We start from the raw sequence: 16,247 nt of genomic DNA, 5'->3' as shown, positions 1-16,247 counted from the left end.
GCTTGGCTATAATAGCTAGGGGTGCTGTCAAAAAAACCACAACACTAAATGCACAGTCACTAATGATTTCATTACGGTAAATCTTTCATTTGAAAATAATAGTCAGTACTTTATGGAGAAAATAGAAACTCAATAAATCCTTAATGATGCCTAGTCTCTTTTATGCTATCAGTTTCACATGGTAAAAACAATTCTTGCAAATGTCAACCTGCCAGTCTGGTTTAAGGCTTTAAACCTTTAGAAAGGATTTCAGAGAGACAGTAGAATTATTAGTCTTAATGGCGTTGTTTGAAATGTCTTGATTATGGATAATCAGCTATGAGCAGTTGCACCACAACAAGCCCCCCTAGAAGAAAATTAAAGCTAGCTCAGAAGTGTTCCAAGGCTTTCTATACCTCATCCCCCATCACAAGTCTCCAAGAGGTTACTGCCACATCCTCCTCACCCAGCAGTTCCCACTTCTGAGACAGGAGTAAAATGAGCTGTTAGTGGTGGGCGATTTATCTGAACTATTTCCTCTTCTGACTGCCCAAGCGGAAATCTCATATCGTCCCCCTTCTCCTCTCTGAGCTGCCGAGTAAAACTCAACGCCAGGACCGCAGAGCAAGAGCTAGAGTGACCAAGTGAGGAACCAAACCAGTTGCAGACCAGGAAAGGGGTGAAAAGACAGCTTCAATTTTAAAGACCAGATTGTAATATGATAAGAATGACAGCCTTTGCATTCTAATTAGTGCTCCTGTCCCCTTCAATTATGTCAGCTGATGACCTGGAATAAAGGTGCCAGGATCCAATCAACACCCACTTTTAAAACCAGTTAACAGACTGTCAGGTTCAGTTGTGAAAATGCCTTTATTAGTAACCAGTCTCAGTGAATCCTGGAAAGCTGAGAATTACATGCTGGTCGGTTTAGGAAATTGAAGATAATGTACAGAAAGGCCTTCCTTTCCCTTCTTTCTTGGTTTGTGTTCACTATGAAAAATCATGTGGTAATGTTATGGAAATCTTTCTATTAATACCAGATTCTTTGAAGAAGTAATGTACTTCTGGTGGAGCATTATGTTATGGATGCCCGTGGAGTATCACTTGTGGATACTTGCAGGGTATCCCATCCACGGCCTTTCTATTGCTCTTGCTTCTAAGGAAAGCATCTGTGAAGACATCAGTCGTGTGACTTGTCCATATCAGCAATGCTCATCCTCACAAGGCTCCTCTTCCTTCCCTTTGACTAAGAAAGTTACTGCCAAATTTTCTCCTGATCATCTTATAGCAAAGAAACAACATGCTGAAGTTCTCCATAGTGCTTATTCATACCAACTCAGAAGGACAGCAGTTCATGCAATGTACCTGTTTCTTCCAACAACCCGATAGCACAAAGCCATGTCCCATGAAAGACAGTTGCAGGAGTGCTGATGCCTAATCTTCCTCTGCAGAACTACAGAAACTCCTTCTATTTTCTACATTTCCACCCCCAAAGAATACACAAATTGTTACATATGTTACTCTTACAAGAGTTGTGGCCAAAAGAAGCCAGGGCTACCTCTGAATTTGTGTTACCTGAGTTACTGTCTCCTCTATGGCTGTACGGACTGATGCACTATCCACTCAAGCAAAACTGAAGAGATGCAAAACTTTATCCAAGAGTGACATCAACACTGTAGGATGCAAACCATCCTGATTTAATATTCACTGACGTAGTATTTTTAATTTTGCTTGGTCTTTGAACTTATTACAGTCAGGACCAGAATGGAAGTGACAAATTATCCCAACAAGGGAACATTCTTGCAGTATTCCTTGGGAAGTTGAGAGCAGATAGAACACAAAATAGCACAGAAAAAACTTTCTGTTTAAAGATCTTTGTGATTGCTTGAAGCCCTGAAGGAGCAAAAACTTCTGGCAGCAGCTGTAAAATAACTTTTCAAATGGCACAGCTCAGCTCCCACCACTAGAGATTGCTGTCCTGAGGCATGCCTGAAGTCCTGCCCATCACAGTTGCCCTTAACCTCAAGGGCTGGTTTGCATATGTATACTTGAGGATTGAGGGATCAACTTAGCATCCACATCTGCAATATGCAGAGGAAAAGCCTAAGGTGAAGAAGAGAGAAAAGGAACAAAAGATGTGAGAATCCCCACAACGAGGGACCAGTAAAAGGGAAAAGAGGAAAGCACTTTTGAGGAGATGAAGGACACCAAAAGGGAGGATTGGTGTGCTGGGAATTTCAGAGATGCATTTTGATACGTAATGGTCAAGGTATAACAGTAACCTCCTTCCCACAGGTAATTTCCAGCATTTCACATACTGGTAAGTAATGTAGGACCTACATTTCAGACTAATATGGGAACCTTTCTCTATAACTGCCCACAGTTTGTGATACTTGTAGCAATATGCAGTACATCTTCTGGTTTGGGAATAATCAACAAATTAATAAAGTTGTCATATAAGATGCATGAGCATGACACTGGAAAACTAGGACTCCTTTAGAAAGGAAGACCAGGGGAATCACTTCTGTGCCTGGGAAGATCATGGAACAGATCCTCCTAGAAGCTATGCTAAGGCACATGGAGGACAGGGAGGTGGTTTGAGACAGCCTGACCAACCTACTGGCCTTCTATGATGGAGTGGCTACAGCAGTGGACAAGGAAAGAACTACAGATGGACTTCTGGACTTCTGTAAGGCCTTTGACACAGTCCCTCACAACATCCTGCTCTCTAAATTGAAGTGATGTGGATTTGATTGGTGGACTGTGTGGTGAATGAGGAATTGGTTGGATGGTCTCATCCAGAAAGTAGTGCTCAACGGCTCAGTGTCCAGATGGAGATCAGTGACACGTGGAGACCCTCAGAGTTCTGTGTTGGGTCAGTACTATTTAATACCTTCATAAATGACATAGGCAGTGGGACTGAGCACCCTCAGCAAGTTTGTAGATGGCAGCAAGATTCAACAAGGCCAAATGTAGGGTCCTGAACCCGGGTTGGGGCAATTCCTGGTATTAAAACAGGTTTGGGGGATGAGGGGATTGAGAGCAGCCCTGAGGAGAAGGACTTGGGCATGAGTCAGAAATGTGTGCTTGTGACCCAGAAAGCCAACTGTGTCCTGGGATGCATCAAAAGAAGCGTGACCAGCAGGTCAGAGGAGGTGATTCTGTCCCCTACACTAGTCTCATGATGCCCCACCTGAAGAACTGCATCCGGCTCTGGAGTCATTAAGAATAGGAAAGACATGAACCTGTTGGAGCGGTTCCAGAGGAGGGCCATGAAGATTATCAGAGGGTTGGAGCTCCTCTCCTATGAAGACAGGCTGAGAGAATTAGAGTTGTTCAGCCTGGAGAAGGCCCTGGGGAGACCTTATTGTGGCCTTTCAGTACTTAAAGGGGGCTTATAAGAAAGATGGGGACAGACTTTTTAGTAGGGTCTATTATGATAGGACAAGGGGCAATGGTTTTACGCTAAAAGAGGGTAGATTTAGATTGGACGTAAGGAGGAAATGTTTTATGATGAGGGTGGTAAAACACTGGAACAGGTTGCCCAGAGAGGTGGTGGATGCCCCATCCCTGGGAACATTCAAGGTAAGGTTGGTCAGGGCTCTGAGCAGCCTGATATAGTTGTAGATGCCCTTATTCATTGCAGGGGGGCGTTGAGCTAGGTGATCTTTAAAAGGTACTTTCCAACCCAAACTATTTTATGAAGGACCAGACTCTTGAGAACTGAAAGGGGACATGAACAAGCAATCCTCAATTATTTTTTTGATAGAAAAATATATTATATATAATGAAAAACATCAAAGAGAAAAGGAACTTAAAGGCTTTCAGATTTAAATCTGCTGTAGAACTGCTTATCATGTCATTTAATTACTTTATTCTCTCCTTCATCACTTGCAAGTCTGCCATTTTGACACCACTGAAATCAGGAATGGGAAATTACCCTGAATTCTGCAGACAGCCATGGTGGGGAGAGCTGCCTTCACCAATCTCTGCACAAGACCCAGTTTCTCTTGGCACAGCTGACTGCAGCAAAAGCATGCTGAAGAGATTGGACTGTAACTATTTTGGAGTGATCCCTGAGAAAGCAGCCTTAAATAGACCAATACATATATCTGGCAATCTCAGACGGATCATTGTGCTCCTTCTGCCCACATAGACATTATGCTGATGTCCCTAAATATCACCACAATTTACCCTCCCCAGCTCCAGCTACTTCACTGGAGCAAGACCTAAAATTTTTATATTTGGGTAAGAATATCTTCTAGCGCTTATATTCATTTAGGATCAAGCTTTCATCTTGCAACAAAATAGACAGTAAAAAGAAAAGGAAACCAAGGCAACATAGGTAATGTACCCATTAGATGCAGATGGCATAATTTTTATAGATTGAATGAACCTAAAAGAAACTTTAAGCTTTCTCATATCAAGGCACAAACCCAAACCAAGTGAAGGCTTCACTTTACCTCCTCCCACAGAACAGAATCTGTCTCCTTTCCTGCATTTCTCAGCAGGCTGAGTATAGGAACAAGGTGAAAAACTTGCCTTGCAGTGAGTTCCCTGGCAATAGAACTGCTGGCAAAACCCATGAGGGTGTGGGGATCACTCCTATGGGGATAAGAAAGAGGCTGCGCATGCCAGCACTTTGGCATGAATTGGGTTTGCGAAAAGACCAAGATGGGTGAAAGTGTCCTCATCTGTGGCATGAAGGAAACACGTTATTTACAGAAAAGTGCAAAATGTGCTGATTTGAGGTTGCTTGCAGACTCACAACTGCTCAATTCCACCTCTTTACCACTTAAACCCTTTTCCTGACTTACTTGCACCAACCAACTCCATTTTTCCATTCCAGGGGAACAGAGAACTTGGCGGATCCAGAGGACATGTGACGCACTGCCAGGCTGGGCTGCTTGACAGCCAGTAAGGCTTTGGGTGGCAAAGCCACAATGCCAGGCCTAGGGAAGGGGGAAAACCCCATGCTGGAGCATGTGGCAATGCTGAACTTGCTAAGACCATCAGATCTTTCTCCCTCATTCATCCTCTGACAGCTTGAGTAGTGCAATGTTAATAATTCATAACTTATCTGTGCAATAAGTTACACGGTCCTTTTAAAAATAGAGCTAGAGAAGCAAGTGTAAATAATTAATCTGAGAAGAGAAATACTCAATTAACCCTTTAAAATAAGGACAAAAATCATTAGCTCTGACTTTTTTTCACCTGCCTCAGCATTTCTCAACAGTACTGTCCCCATGGTTGCCAATACTCCTATGTGACACATATTCCTACATGCAGCATCACCACAATAAAAACCACAGTCGATCTGCAAAATCTGGTAAGAAACTATGCATCTCAAAAAGCTCCTCTTCTCACCCTGACAGACTGTCTCTTCCTCTTTTCCATCCCACTACCCAGAGCTCCAGATTCTGGGATGAAATTACCGGCAATGTGAGATGAAAACAGTTGGCGCTTGCTCACTGTGAGCCAGCCAAAGGGCAGCAGGAAAGCTGTGCCTCGCAGGAGTGGTGGCACCAAGCTTGCTGGCAATGCCAGCTTGCTTTTTTATAGGTTTATGTACCTGTGAGAAACTGATCTGAAATCAGACCCCACTGTCCATTGTCTCAAAGATTGGTCTGAGAAGCTGTGATGGAATGCCACCTACCTTTTGTCTCAGAGATGGGTGGGAGAAGTTGAGATAAGAGTCTTCCTCTGTCCATTGCCTGAGGGATGAGTGGGAAAGAGCTGAGAAAAGGCCTCCAGGACTGGTGTGAGGAATTGCCCATTATCCCAAGAATTGCTGCAGCCACATGCAGTTGAAGAGCTGGCTGCAAGAATAGGGAAACTGGTCCATCAGGAACGTGTAATACATGACATGAAGAAGAGAGGTAGTCCCTCCAGCTCATAAAAAGGGAAAAAGGTAATCACCAAGAGGCACATCTCCAGGGAGCCATTGCCATGATGATGACTCCAGAGGGACACCTCCATGAGGACCCTCTCCACCGATAACTACTACGGACCCTGAGGGACACCCTCCATGAGGCATCACCATGAGGGCAACTCCACGAGACACACTCCACGGGATACCTTCAAGGGGACAACTTCAGAAGGGCACCTCAACCAGGACACCCACCTCCAACAACTACTACGGACTCTTGGAGGACACTGCTCTGATACCGACTACGAACCCCGAAGGACTCCCACCACCGACGACAATGGACCCCTGGGTCACCGCTGGATCCACAGTGGTGACTCTCTCTCTTTCTCTGCACCCCGAATCCTTGCTTCATTTTTGACCTTTTTTCCGATCTGTCCTATCGCTATTCCCTTTATTACAATAATTTCCCTTTTTTATAATAACTGTCTTTTTGTAATAAACTTAGTAATTGATTATAGTACTTGACCTCATTTGCATCTTAATTTCACTCTTGGGATCACGAACTGAAACAGGGTCTGGCACTGGGGTTTTCTCCAATCAGACCTGACAGTACCTTTTCTCCTTTAGCTGGAGCTCCCTGATATGCTCAAGGCTAGATTCACTTGTGATCTGTGCTGGGTCCTCTGAACCCTGGGAGGAGAGCAGTGAGGGCAGGGCATGGGACATCTCTGAAACCGTGATGTCCTGGGTATCCATCTCCACCCCAAACACAGTATGACATTTTCTGTGTGAACAGTTGCCAGATGGTGGCTGATCTGAATTTCACCAAAGAGCAGAAAGATGAGGGATATTGCTAATTAACTTCAGTGTACGCTCAGCTGTGGATATTCCTGCTTTAAATCCCTGCTTCTGCTCACAGAACAGGAGCATGCTGCGAAAATTTCCTTGTCCTGGGACAGTCTTGCCCACACCTTGGCAGGGAAAGCAAAGACAGTACCCTGTCTTCATTGAGGACTCATGCCCCAATTGAGGTATGATTTAGAATATGGAAAGTATGCCCCAATTTTTCCTCCCAAAACAACAGTTGAAGGATTTGCTACCAATTTTTTGCAAGGGCTTGCTGAAGAAAACCTTAAATTATGCTAAAGGAAGGAAAAATAAAAAAATAAAACATAAGCATATATTTTTCCCATGAAAGTTTTACATAGATGTCACAGAGGCTACAGTTTGTTTGCACTGTCACTGCTGAAGCCCACGTGACAGACAGCAGAATTATTTTTGGTAGCTGGGTGGAGGATGGGGAGACCAATACACAATTTGTGCTTTGTGGAGGTTATCTCCATGCCAGTCTCTGTTATTCAAAGAGTAGCAGCCTTTCAGTTACTGACAGACTTTTGCTGTATAGTAAGAAAAACACATGAGAAGTGTGGCATTTCAGTTCCTACAGAAAGGTTTCCTTATAACTAACCGGCACCTGGACAGCCATGCACCTCTGGTAGGTCATTGTTCCTGCTGAAAATGCCATCACTTAAACATAATTTCTCCATATGCAAAAGCCACTTGAGGTCCATCAAAGTATTTGCGGGCAAGTGGGTGAGCTAGAGGAAGCCCACATCTGGGATGAGAGGCTGTGTTCAGGCTAAGTGACAGAACAGCATGAAATAAATCTCTGGATCTGATCAGCAGAGTCATTATTACTTTCTCTCAAAACCCCTCACTTCAAGCATTATAATAGAATTTGGAAGCTGTCAGATGATTTCTGGTAAGTGTGGACAAATAGCAAATACCTAGAAAGTAAAGACTAGCTGGAGCCTGGTGAAAACTTACTTTGTAAGTCACAAATTTAGATGCAGATACTGCTTAGGGGGGTGGGGATGGGGTGGTGCATTTATAAGCGTAAGAGACTGGCACAAAACATTTAGAAAATTTCAGGGAAGTCTGTTTAAATCTATTTTTTAAATTTCTAAAAAGAAAGGTGGACAGTGCATTAGAAGACATATAATAAAATTCCTTGGGGAAAAAAAGTAATTATATTACTGAGTTTGCTTCTTAACTGCTATACATTTTGTGTCGAGCAAGATCTATGCCCATATGTCTTCCCTCCATCCTGTCTGTTTGTACTAACACTGAGCAGACCATTTCAATATCTGTACAGCTCCTGAAATGCCATAATGAGTATAAATCATTCACTGTGGTTCAGGTACCAATTCATTATTTATCACAATAAAAAAAAGATACTGAAGACAAAATGGTGCTGCGGTAAAACTTTCATGCAGTTAATGGTTTTAGTTATGATTATTGCACAAGACTTCATTACTTATAACTGTCACAAGCAGTAACTTCTAAGCAGGGTTACTGAGTCAACATGGTGATCTTGCTTAGCCCTTTTAATGCTATTTGAATCTACAGCTTTCAAGTCTTCTCAGCAAACTCCCATCATTTAAAATTATTGATAACTATGAGAAGTCATATATTACAAAAATCAGATTTTTCACAGTATAGCCTTACTTCACCCTGAAAAACATTATGTGCTACCTTACAAGTATGCATAAAGTCCTAGCTAATGAAAACATGGGCAATACTTTCCACAAAGAAGTGTGTTTTCACCAAGAATAATTTCCTCACAATTTGTGTATTACTTTGCACCATATCTTTACATCAAAGAGAAAAGAGGGAAAAGTGACTTCAGATTGGAATAATCACACTTTACACATGCTACATGATTATGCCGTACTTAAAAGGTTTGTGGCAATAAAAATCAGACTGTCATGCTCAGCTCTAAGAAATAGCCTCCAGATTTCGTTTTGCTTTGTTATGTTTATAGAGCTAAATTCTTCTATTACCAAAATGCTCTCTACCTCTAGTGATGTTAAATGGAGTAGTACACATGCACTTTGGAGCGAAATTTGCCTCTAAATAATATGCCTGAAAGATCTCATCTTGTACATTTCTATTATTTTCATAAGCATCTGAATGCATCTTTTCACTCTGTTAAAAGGAACAGATATTTTAACAGAAAAATTACTTTGACTGTTAAAAGCAGCAGTCCTTGAACTGTGCCTCAAAAATCAGGAGCTGTAGGGGAGAAGAGGGGGAAGCTCAGGCATGACAGCATCCCCATTAGCAAGTAAGCCTTGGATGAAAGAGCCTTGAGAAGGCACTGCCCTAAAAAGCCCACAGGTAACATGGGAAAGCCCATTTACAGTGTGTACTGGTTTTCATCTCAGTCTGCATCCTAAAGAGATATGCTAGAGACATTACTAAGGGCCAGTGGACTTGAACTTCTGTCCTCTCATGCAGAAATGAATGGAAACAGTATTTCTCACCTTCCCATTTTGCCTCTGCCTTTCTGTAAAAACACCAGTGAACATAAGTTGCAGCCGTGGTCCTCCATCAACTGGAGGTGATTTCCAGATGAACATACCCAGAGAACAGCACTCATGCCTCTAACTTTCCCAATAACGTGGAGAGCTCAAAGCACAAATTATTTCAACTATAGTTAGGAGCTGGTCAAGAAAACCTCAATGTCAAGAGGGAGGTTCACCACCACACCAGAGGTCATTGCAGGAGAGAAAGCAACACCTCCTGTTGCTCCCCTCCTGTACTTCTGCTTTCAGCAGCCACAGAGACTGTCACCTGCTCGGTATGGCTGTCCCACAAGCAATAAATGCCTCTTTCCTCCCAGTTACACAGTTCTCATTCACTTCTTGCTAAACGATTTCATAGCATTCACATCAGACCTTTTGGCAGCTGCTAACCCTGTCCTCCCCTTCCTATTCGTCCCCTCTCTTTGTCCAGTCTGGCAGGGCTACCCTTCCCAGGCAGTGTCAGCACTGCCATGGCCATGCCTCTTTATCTTCCCCGGCTTACAACACCAAACCTAGGCTGCAAACAAGCAATGGACCCACCCATTCTCCCCATGGGGAACAGGAGAGGGTCCCATGCTATCTCAGCATATTGCTACAGTAAGTAGCAAAAATGGTTTATTCTTCCCCAGGTACAGAGTTTTTAGAGAGAGAATTACTCTGGGAGGTATTAATTGCAGGGGAATTAATGATCACTGCATATAAAGACATCCAACACTTGCCAAGCATTATTTCATGGTTTAAACTTACACTCAAGATAGACCATTTAGTTGCAAAATTTTTTTGCTGAAAAACTATAAGGAAGATGTTCCTAAAGATGTTCCCTGGTGGCTCCAGGGAAGTGGTGTTTGGTATGGGTTAGAGTGGAAGATGTTCAGATCTCAAAGAAAATCTACTTGCTTTTGTCAAGTCTTTGAGAAAAGATATGGTTTGTAGATGCTAAGGAGAGAATTGTAACGGGTTTGCATTGGTGCAAGGAAAGGAATCTTTGCAAAGAGCTTCCTGAATGCTTGCTGGCTGACCACGTTAAATTCTTAATATACTTCAGTATTTTTCATGACCTGAATTAGGGTATTAAGAGGAGGAAAATTGCAGGGATGTTGCTGAGGTAACCTGTTAGTGATGGAACAATTTTTTTCTCTCCTATTGACTCAAGTGGTGATGTTAATAACCTAGACAACAAGACAAAAAAAACAAACCAGCCTTGGCAGTGATATATGTACTTATTGAATCAGGGAGGGTACACTGCCTTTGCTTCTAAAGCTATAAGGAAAAAACAGCTTTGGTAAGTCACAGAAAATCCTAGCAAATCCCTAGAAGGGACAGTTCTAAGGAACAACCCAGTTTTGCAAGGATATACTACAACAAAGTGTTCACAGTGGCAGGAAAACTCGGAAGTTTGATGTAGAATGCCACAAAAAAGCATCAGAGGGAAGCCCAAAACCAGCTGAAAAGTTCACAGTACAAAAAAAAAGAAAAAAAAAGAGTTGAAAAAGGGAATCTGAAAAAGTAGGTGAATGTAATCATGGGGAAAAAAACCCAAAACCAAAATCAATGAACTACAGTGCTGCAGCAGTTAGAAAAGACTGAAACAGAAAAACTTGGTACAGTCAATAAGGTTAAAAAAAATATTCAGACAGAAAACATTATCACCTTGTGAAAGAAGTAGCTTCAAAAGAATTAGTGGAAGTATTTCAGGCAAGAGTAGCAGACTGATGAATCTACACAGTGATAAACAAGATGTGAAAAAAACCCCAAAATAGGAAGCATTATGGGAAAGGAAAGCACCATATTATCTTTTGCCTAAAAGGACTTTAAAAAAAAGGAAGTAGAGTGGCATGATTAAGCAAAGTGAATGCCAGAGTGTTGATGCAGACATTCAGAGAGGAATGGTGTCTAACTGGAAGACATCAGAATTGGACAAAATCCACAAGTATTGGTTAAAAATCCTTACCAGTTGTATCTTAGATCAAAAAACATCTATAGGAAATACTGCAAAAGGCTGGAGGGATGGAGCATACTTACGAACAAAGGAAAAAAAAAAGAGGTGGCATTGTCCTAAAAACCTGGCAGTGACTCACTGATGACCTGAGAGCTCCTCATTGAAACATCTGACAAACAGAATATTTTGACGATGGGGAGTACCTGGCAGATACGAGAGCAAAACAAGAGTCTAGATGTGGTTTTGATAGATAGTGCAAAAGCTTCTGAAAGCATGTCATCAAATGGGAATTCAGAAGCATCTGGGACTGGGGAATAAAGTGCATTAGCTACGACACAGTGGTAGAAGATAAGAGCACTGTGAAGGACATGGCAGGTGAGTTCTTGTCACCCTTCCTCTTTGTTGTAACTTTGCTTCTTTTATTTGCAAAGCTGAGATACACTGAGAAGTGTTATTTAGTGACACAAGAAGAAAGCCTATCTTATATGTACTTAACACAGCAACTTGAAATTACATGGTCAGGAGGAGGTGAAAATTAATTTCCCAGTTAAAACTGTGAGGCTTTTTATAAGACAATAAGAATTTTATTTAGATAGAAGAACCTGTATATACTTCACACACACACCAAAAAAAAAAAAAAAAATCCTGGTGAAAGTATCACAGGAGATCAAAACAAGTACTGGGATGAAAGAATATATAACAGCACTAAACACCATAAAAATTAGAAATTCCTCAAAAGATTCTGATAAAAAACTAAGGTGGCTTTAAAGAAAGAGTGCTTTCAGAGATGCGTACAGTTCCCAAAGATATTTCAGTATGCAAAATACATTATCAACATATATGCCATCCACTGCAGTGAGAAACTGGACCCGAGGGAATTGTATGACAGGACAAAGCCGAAGTTAGCATTGAATGAAGCAATAAATGTGAACGAAGATGTGAGGAAAACCTTTTTGTTGATCAGAGGATAATACAGAAAAGGACTGAGAACAGCCAAGGATAGGCCAAGGCAAGATCCTGCACCTGGGTCGGGGCAATCCCAAGCACAAATACAGGCTGGACAGAGAATGGATTGAGAGCAGCGCAGAGAAGGACTTGGGGATGCTGGCTGGTTAGAAGCTCAACATGAGCCAGCAGTGGGAGCTTGCAGCCCAGAAAGCCAACCATATGCTGGGGTGCATCAAAGGGAGTGTGAGCAGCAGGACGAGGGAGGCGATTCTCCCCATCTACTTTGCTCTCGTGAGACCCCACCTGGAGTACTGTATCCAGCTCTGGCGAACTCAACAAGAGGGACGTGGAGCTGTTGGAGTGAGTCCAGAGGAGGCCGCAAAGATGCTCAGAGGGCTGGAGCACCTCTGCTATGAAGACAGTCTGAGGTAGGTGGGCTTGTTCAGCCTGGAGAAGAGAAGGCTCCAGAGAGACCTTACAGCAGCCTTCCAGTACCTAAAACGGGCCTATAAGAAAGCTGGAGAGGGACTTTTTACAAGGGCATGTAGTGATAGGACAAGGGGGAATGGCTTCAAACTGACAGAGGGGAGATATAGATTAGATATTAGGAAGAAATTCTTTACTGTGAGGGTGGTGAGGCACTGCCACAGGTTGCCCAAAGAAGTTGTGGCTGCCCCATCCCTGGCAGTGTTCAAGGCCAGGTTGGACAGGGCTTTGAGCAACCTGGTCTAGTCGAAGGTGTCCCTGCGCATGGCAGGGAGGGTTGCAACTAGATGAACTTTAAGGTCTCTTCCAACCCAAACCATTCTATGATAATTCTATGATTACAGAAAATGAGCTATGGTGACAGTGGCCTATATCAGAGGGTGAATACTGTCTAACTGAGTCCCAGGCAATGCTCGAGGGCTGGATAGGAAAGACACTCCTTCTAAGTGTCAGCCTTCAGACAGAAAAGATGCATAGTTAGGGTGGATTGGGAAGAAGCTACGTGGCCTTTGGGCCACTTTCTCCTGGTATATAAAGCACTAGTTTTCCCACTGGCATGTCTATAGTACATTCCTCTTGAGCTTTGTACACATTGAATGTTCCTAAAAAGGCATTGCTTCTGGTAGTTACTTGAACACATCTTGAGGCAAGATTTTTTTTTTCCCCAATAACGTCAACAACATTACAAACACATACTTATCTGGCACACATACCACTGTGTTTCTCCACCTTTTGGCTCATCTGTCCTTGTGTGACCCGCTGAGGACCCAAACCTCAGTCTTCTCACCTACTGTGACCCCTTGAAATTCTGACTCCCAGAGAAATCACGACTCACTACGAAAAACCAGACTATCTCTACCACTAGTACATCGTATGCTCTGCTGTGCCTGCAGATCAGCATGAACGTACCTCATCATTCTACCTGTCATCTCCCCCTTATCCTAGCTCCTGTCCAGCCTTTGCTCTTACAGGGCAAAATCTGCTTCGAAAGTAAGGGTACATTCACTTTGACTTGCAATGCAGCAGAGAGACAGTTGGGCTTCCCTGCCCTGCTAGGCTGAAGCAATCTAAGAAGCTGGGTAAATTCAGCATGGTTAGAGCTAGCGTGGGACTCCAGCATTGCTGGACCAGTTTTTTTCACACTGCTCACCCACAATTTAGTTCCTCAAACTGCTTAAACTTAAAGATTATTAAGCAGTATCTAGTGGACCTGGGTATTAATCAACAAGCAATATATTGGGTACTGTTGATGACACAGTATTTTTGTATGGAATTTAGACTTCAGACCCTGTAACGTGTAACATTAAGCACAGCATTCACAAATAACATTGAGAAATAAGAATAGTAAAACATCATGCAGACTTTATCTTTTTTGTCAGGCTCCTAAGTAATATCTAAGAAACACTGATATTTACACAGGCTGATGATCTGTCCTGTTAGGTACAAATGCTCCAAAACTCTTATGTTGCACTCATAACCCAAACACATAGAGAAATTAAATAGGGGTTGTCCTTATAAAACCGAGTCAGGCATTGTGCCAGTTGACTTGCAAGCAATGTTTGAAAGATTAAAATAACACAGAGTTGCACCACCTCTCTAAATCTGACCAGGGCTCAGAGGATAAATGCCTTACCTCATTATGTTTAAATGCTCTATCACAATCTGGTTTGAAACAGAGCAAAGGCTGTGAGCTGCCAATCTGCTGTACTATTAAGAGAACAGAAATACCACTACAGACTGGGATGTGGGCTCTGGTAAAGAGCCACCATTAGTATTTGGCTTTCCTTTACTGTTCCCTGCTCCTCAACTCTCTTGCTTCCAAGGATCATCACTTCACCCAGTATGACTGTGTCAGCTTCAATTGAAATGATCTCTTAACAGATAGCATTTCTGCGCCTGAAGGGCAATATTATTTATACATTACAGACCACATGCTGCCTACCTCATGCTGGTGGTACACTGTCATCACTGAAAAGCACTAGCCAAAACAACAGTTTGCTTATCTGAACCATCTCTCAGAGACAAGTCATGCACACCTCATTTGACTCTCAAATAGGTAGAAATCCCAGTCTGTGTAAACGAGAGCCAGAGCTAGCTGGAGTCAAATGAAAGACAGTTTTACTCCAGTAGGAAGAGAGGCTTTAAGAAGCCAGTTTAAAACGGGACAGAAGCCCTGTGAGAAGCCCTGGACAAAAGCCCCAGCATCGCTCATCTACCTCTCTATTGCTTCTAAATTACCAACCCACTTGGGACATATAGCAAAGGAGTCCTTTTTGGCAATTGTACAAGCATATCAGCAAGCATTTAATTTAAGAACTAGTCTAAGATGCCTGTGTGTCAAATTTCCCATCTTACCCAGCAACACCTCTATGCATGGCTTTCCTGACTATTGCTTACCTCTTTTAACTTGTCCAACTCATTTTGCAGTGTCTGCTTGGATACTTCCACCTCAATGATTTGCTGCCGAAGGATTTCATTTTCATCTTCTGCTTTAACACGTTTCTCCTCCACACTCTCCAGCTCATGGTGCAGTCTGACAGAAACATCTTTGGCTACCTGGTCAGAAGAGCACAAACACATGAAGAGCATCCATGAGGAGGAACAGCTACAATATGTCTCCTACAGGAAGGAAACATATTACAGCCCTAGACAGCTGAGAGATTTTTTAATTCAATTATGAGACTGTTGATGAAAGGCTCCAAGCCTTCCAAGTACCAAAATGAATATTCATTTCTAATAAAGAAATTCGAAACGAAAATATATTTGATTACCCGTCTCCAGCTCCCTCTCCACATTATGCTAAGGCAATGCCATGAACAGCAGGAGGAAACAAGCAGATATCAAGCCTTCCCATCAAAGTCCTAGCATATCATGTCAATATAACAAAAGACAAGGAATTGTGCTGTAAAGTTGACAGGCCATCAATCAAAGCCACATCCATGCAGCAGTCTCATCCACCCAAATTTTCTGCTTTAGCTGCAGCCACAACTAGGCAAGAGTGATATGAAAGCACAGACATATAAGCTAGCTTATGTTTTCTGAGTCCAGCCTAACAAGAATAAATATCTACTCAAAAAAACATTTGGAAACGTGATTCATCACGCAAAATGATGAATTACAAGAAGTCAGCAAAACCAAGCCAAACAAACTAAAAAACCTCAGTTTCGCTTTCATTTGAATCTATGTACAAGATTTTTACTGAGTAATGTATCATTTCTATTATTATAAGGTTATAATTTGTTTTCTATCATACAAGAGAAAGCTAGTTCTGACATTTTGAAATGTTTGATGACTCGATATGTCACTCTTATTTCCACTGCTGGGAACCAATCATTTCAGTTTCAAAGGTTTCATGCTTTGCATTTTTAAGTACAAAATGATAATTCTAGTGGTAAGCAGTCCCTCCCTACAGAAGATATTTTCAAAAAAGCTACAGGATAGCAATATTAAGAAATATGAGTAAAGCCAGATAAGCATTGTGCCTATGCAAAGCTTAGCCTTGATGGAAACATTTCTGAAAAAACATAAAAACTTTCAGTTTTATGAACTTTTTGTTTTACAGTAATTGGTGGGCTTATGTGAAGAGCATTTTGATTCTCTATCTGCCTTGATAAAGTATTGTCTGTTCCTGTTATGAGGCACTAAGAAATGCAACTTT

The 16,247-nt window shown here is 42.1% G+C and overlaps 1 protein-coding gene across 1 annotated transcript in view; it reads right to left on the bottom strand.

Moving 5' to 3' along the window:
* The window catches only part of LOC115604834 (microtubule cross-linking factor 1-like), a 46,082-nt gene that overhangs the window by 17,083 nt on the left and 12,752 nt on the right, over positions 1 to 16,247 (bottom strand). The window contains exon 3 of the mRNA XM_030478328.1: positions 14,987 to 15,145. Coding sequence (XP_030334188.1) covers positions 14,987 to 15,145 — 159 coding nt within the window. The remainder of the gene's footprint in view (positions 1 to 14,986; positions 15,146 to 16,247) is intronic.

The sequence above is a fragment of the Strigops habroptila genome, chromosome 1, assembly GCF_004027225.2.
Source record: "Strigops habroptila isolate Jane chromosome 1, bStrHab1.2.pri, whole genome shotgun sequence".
Taxonomy (NCBI): domain Eukaryota; kingdom Metazoa; phylum Chordata; class Aves; order Psittaciformes; family Psittacidae; genus Strigops; species Strigops habroptila.
This window is presented reverse-complemented; position numbering and strand designations above follow the sequence as displayed.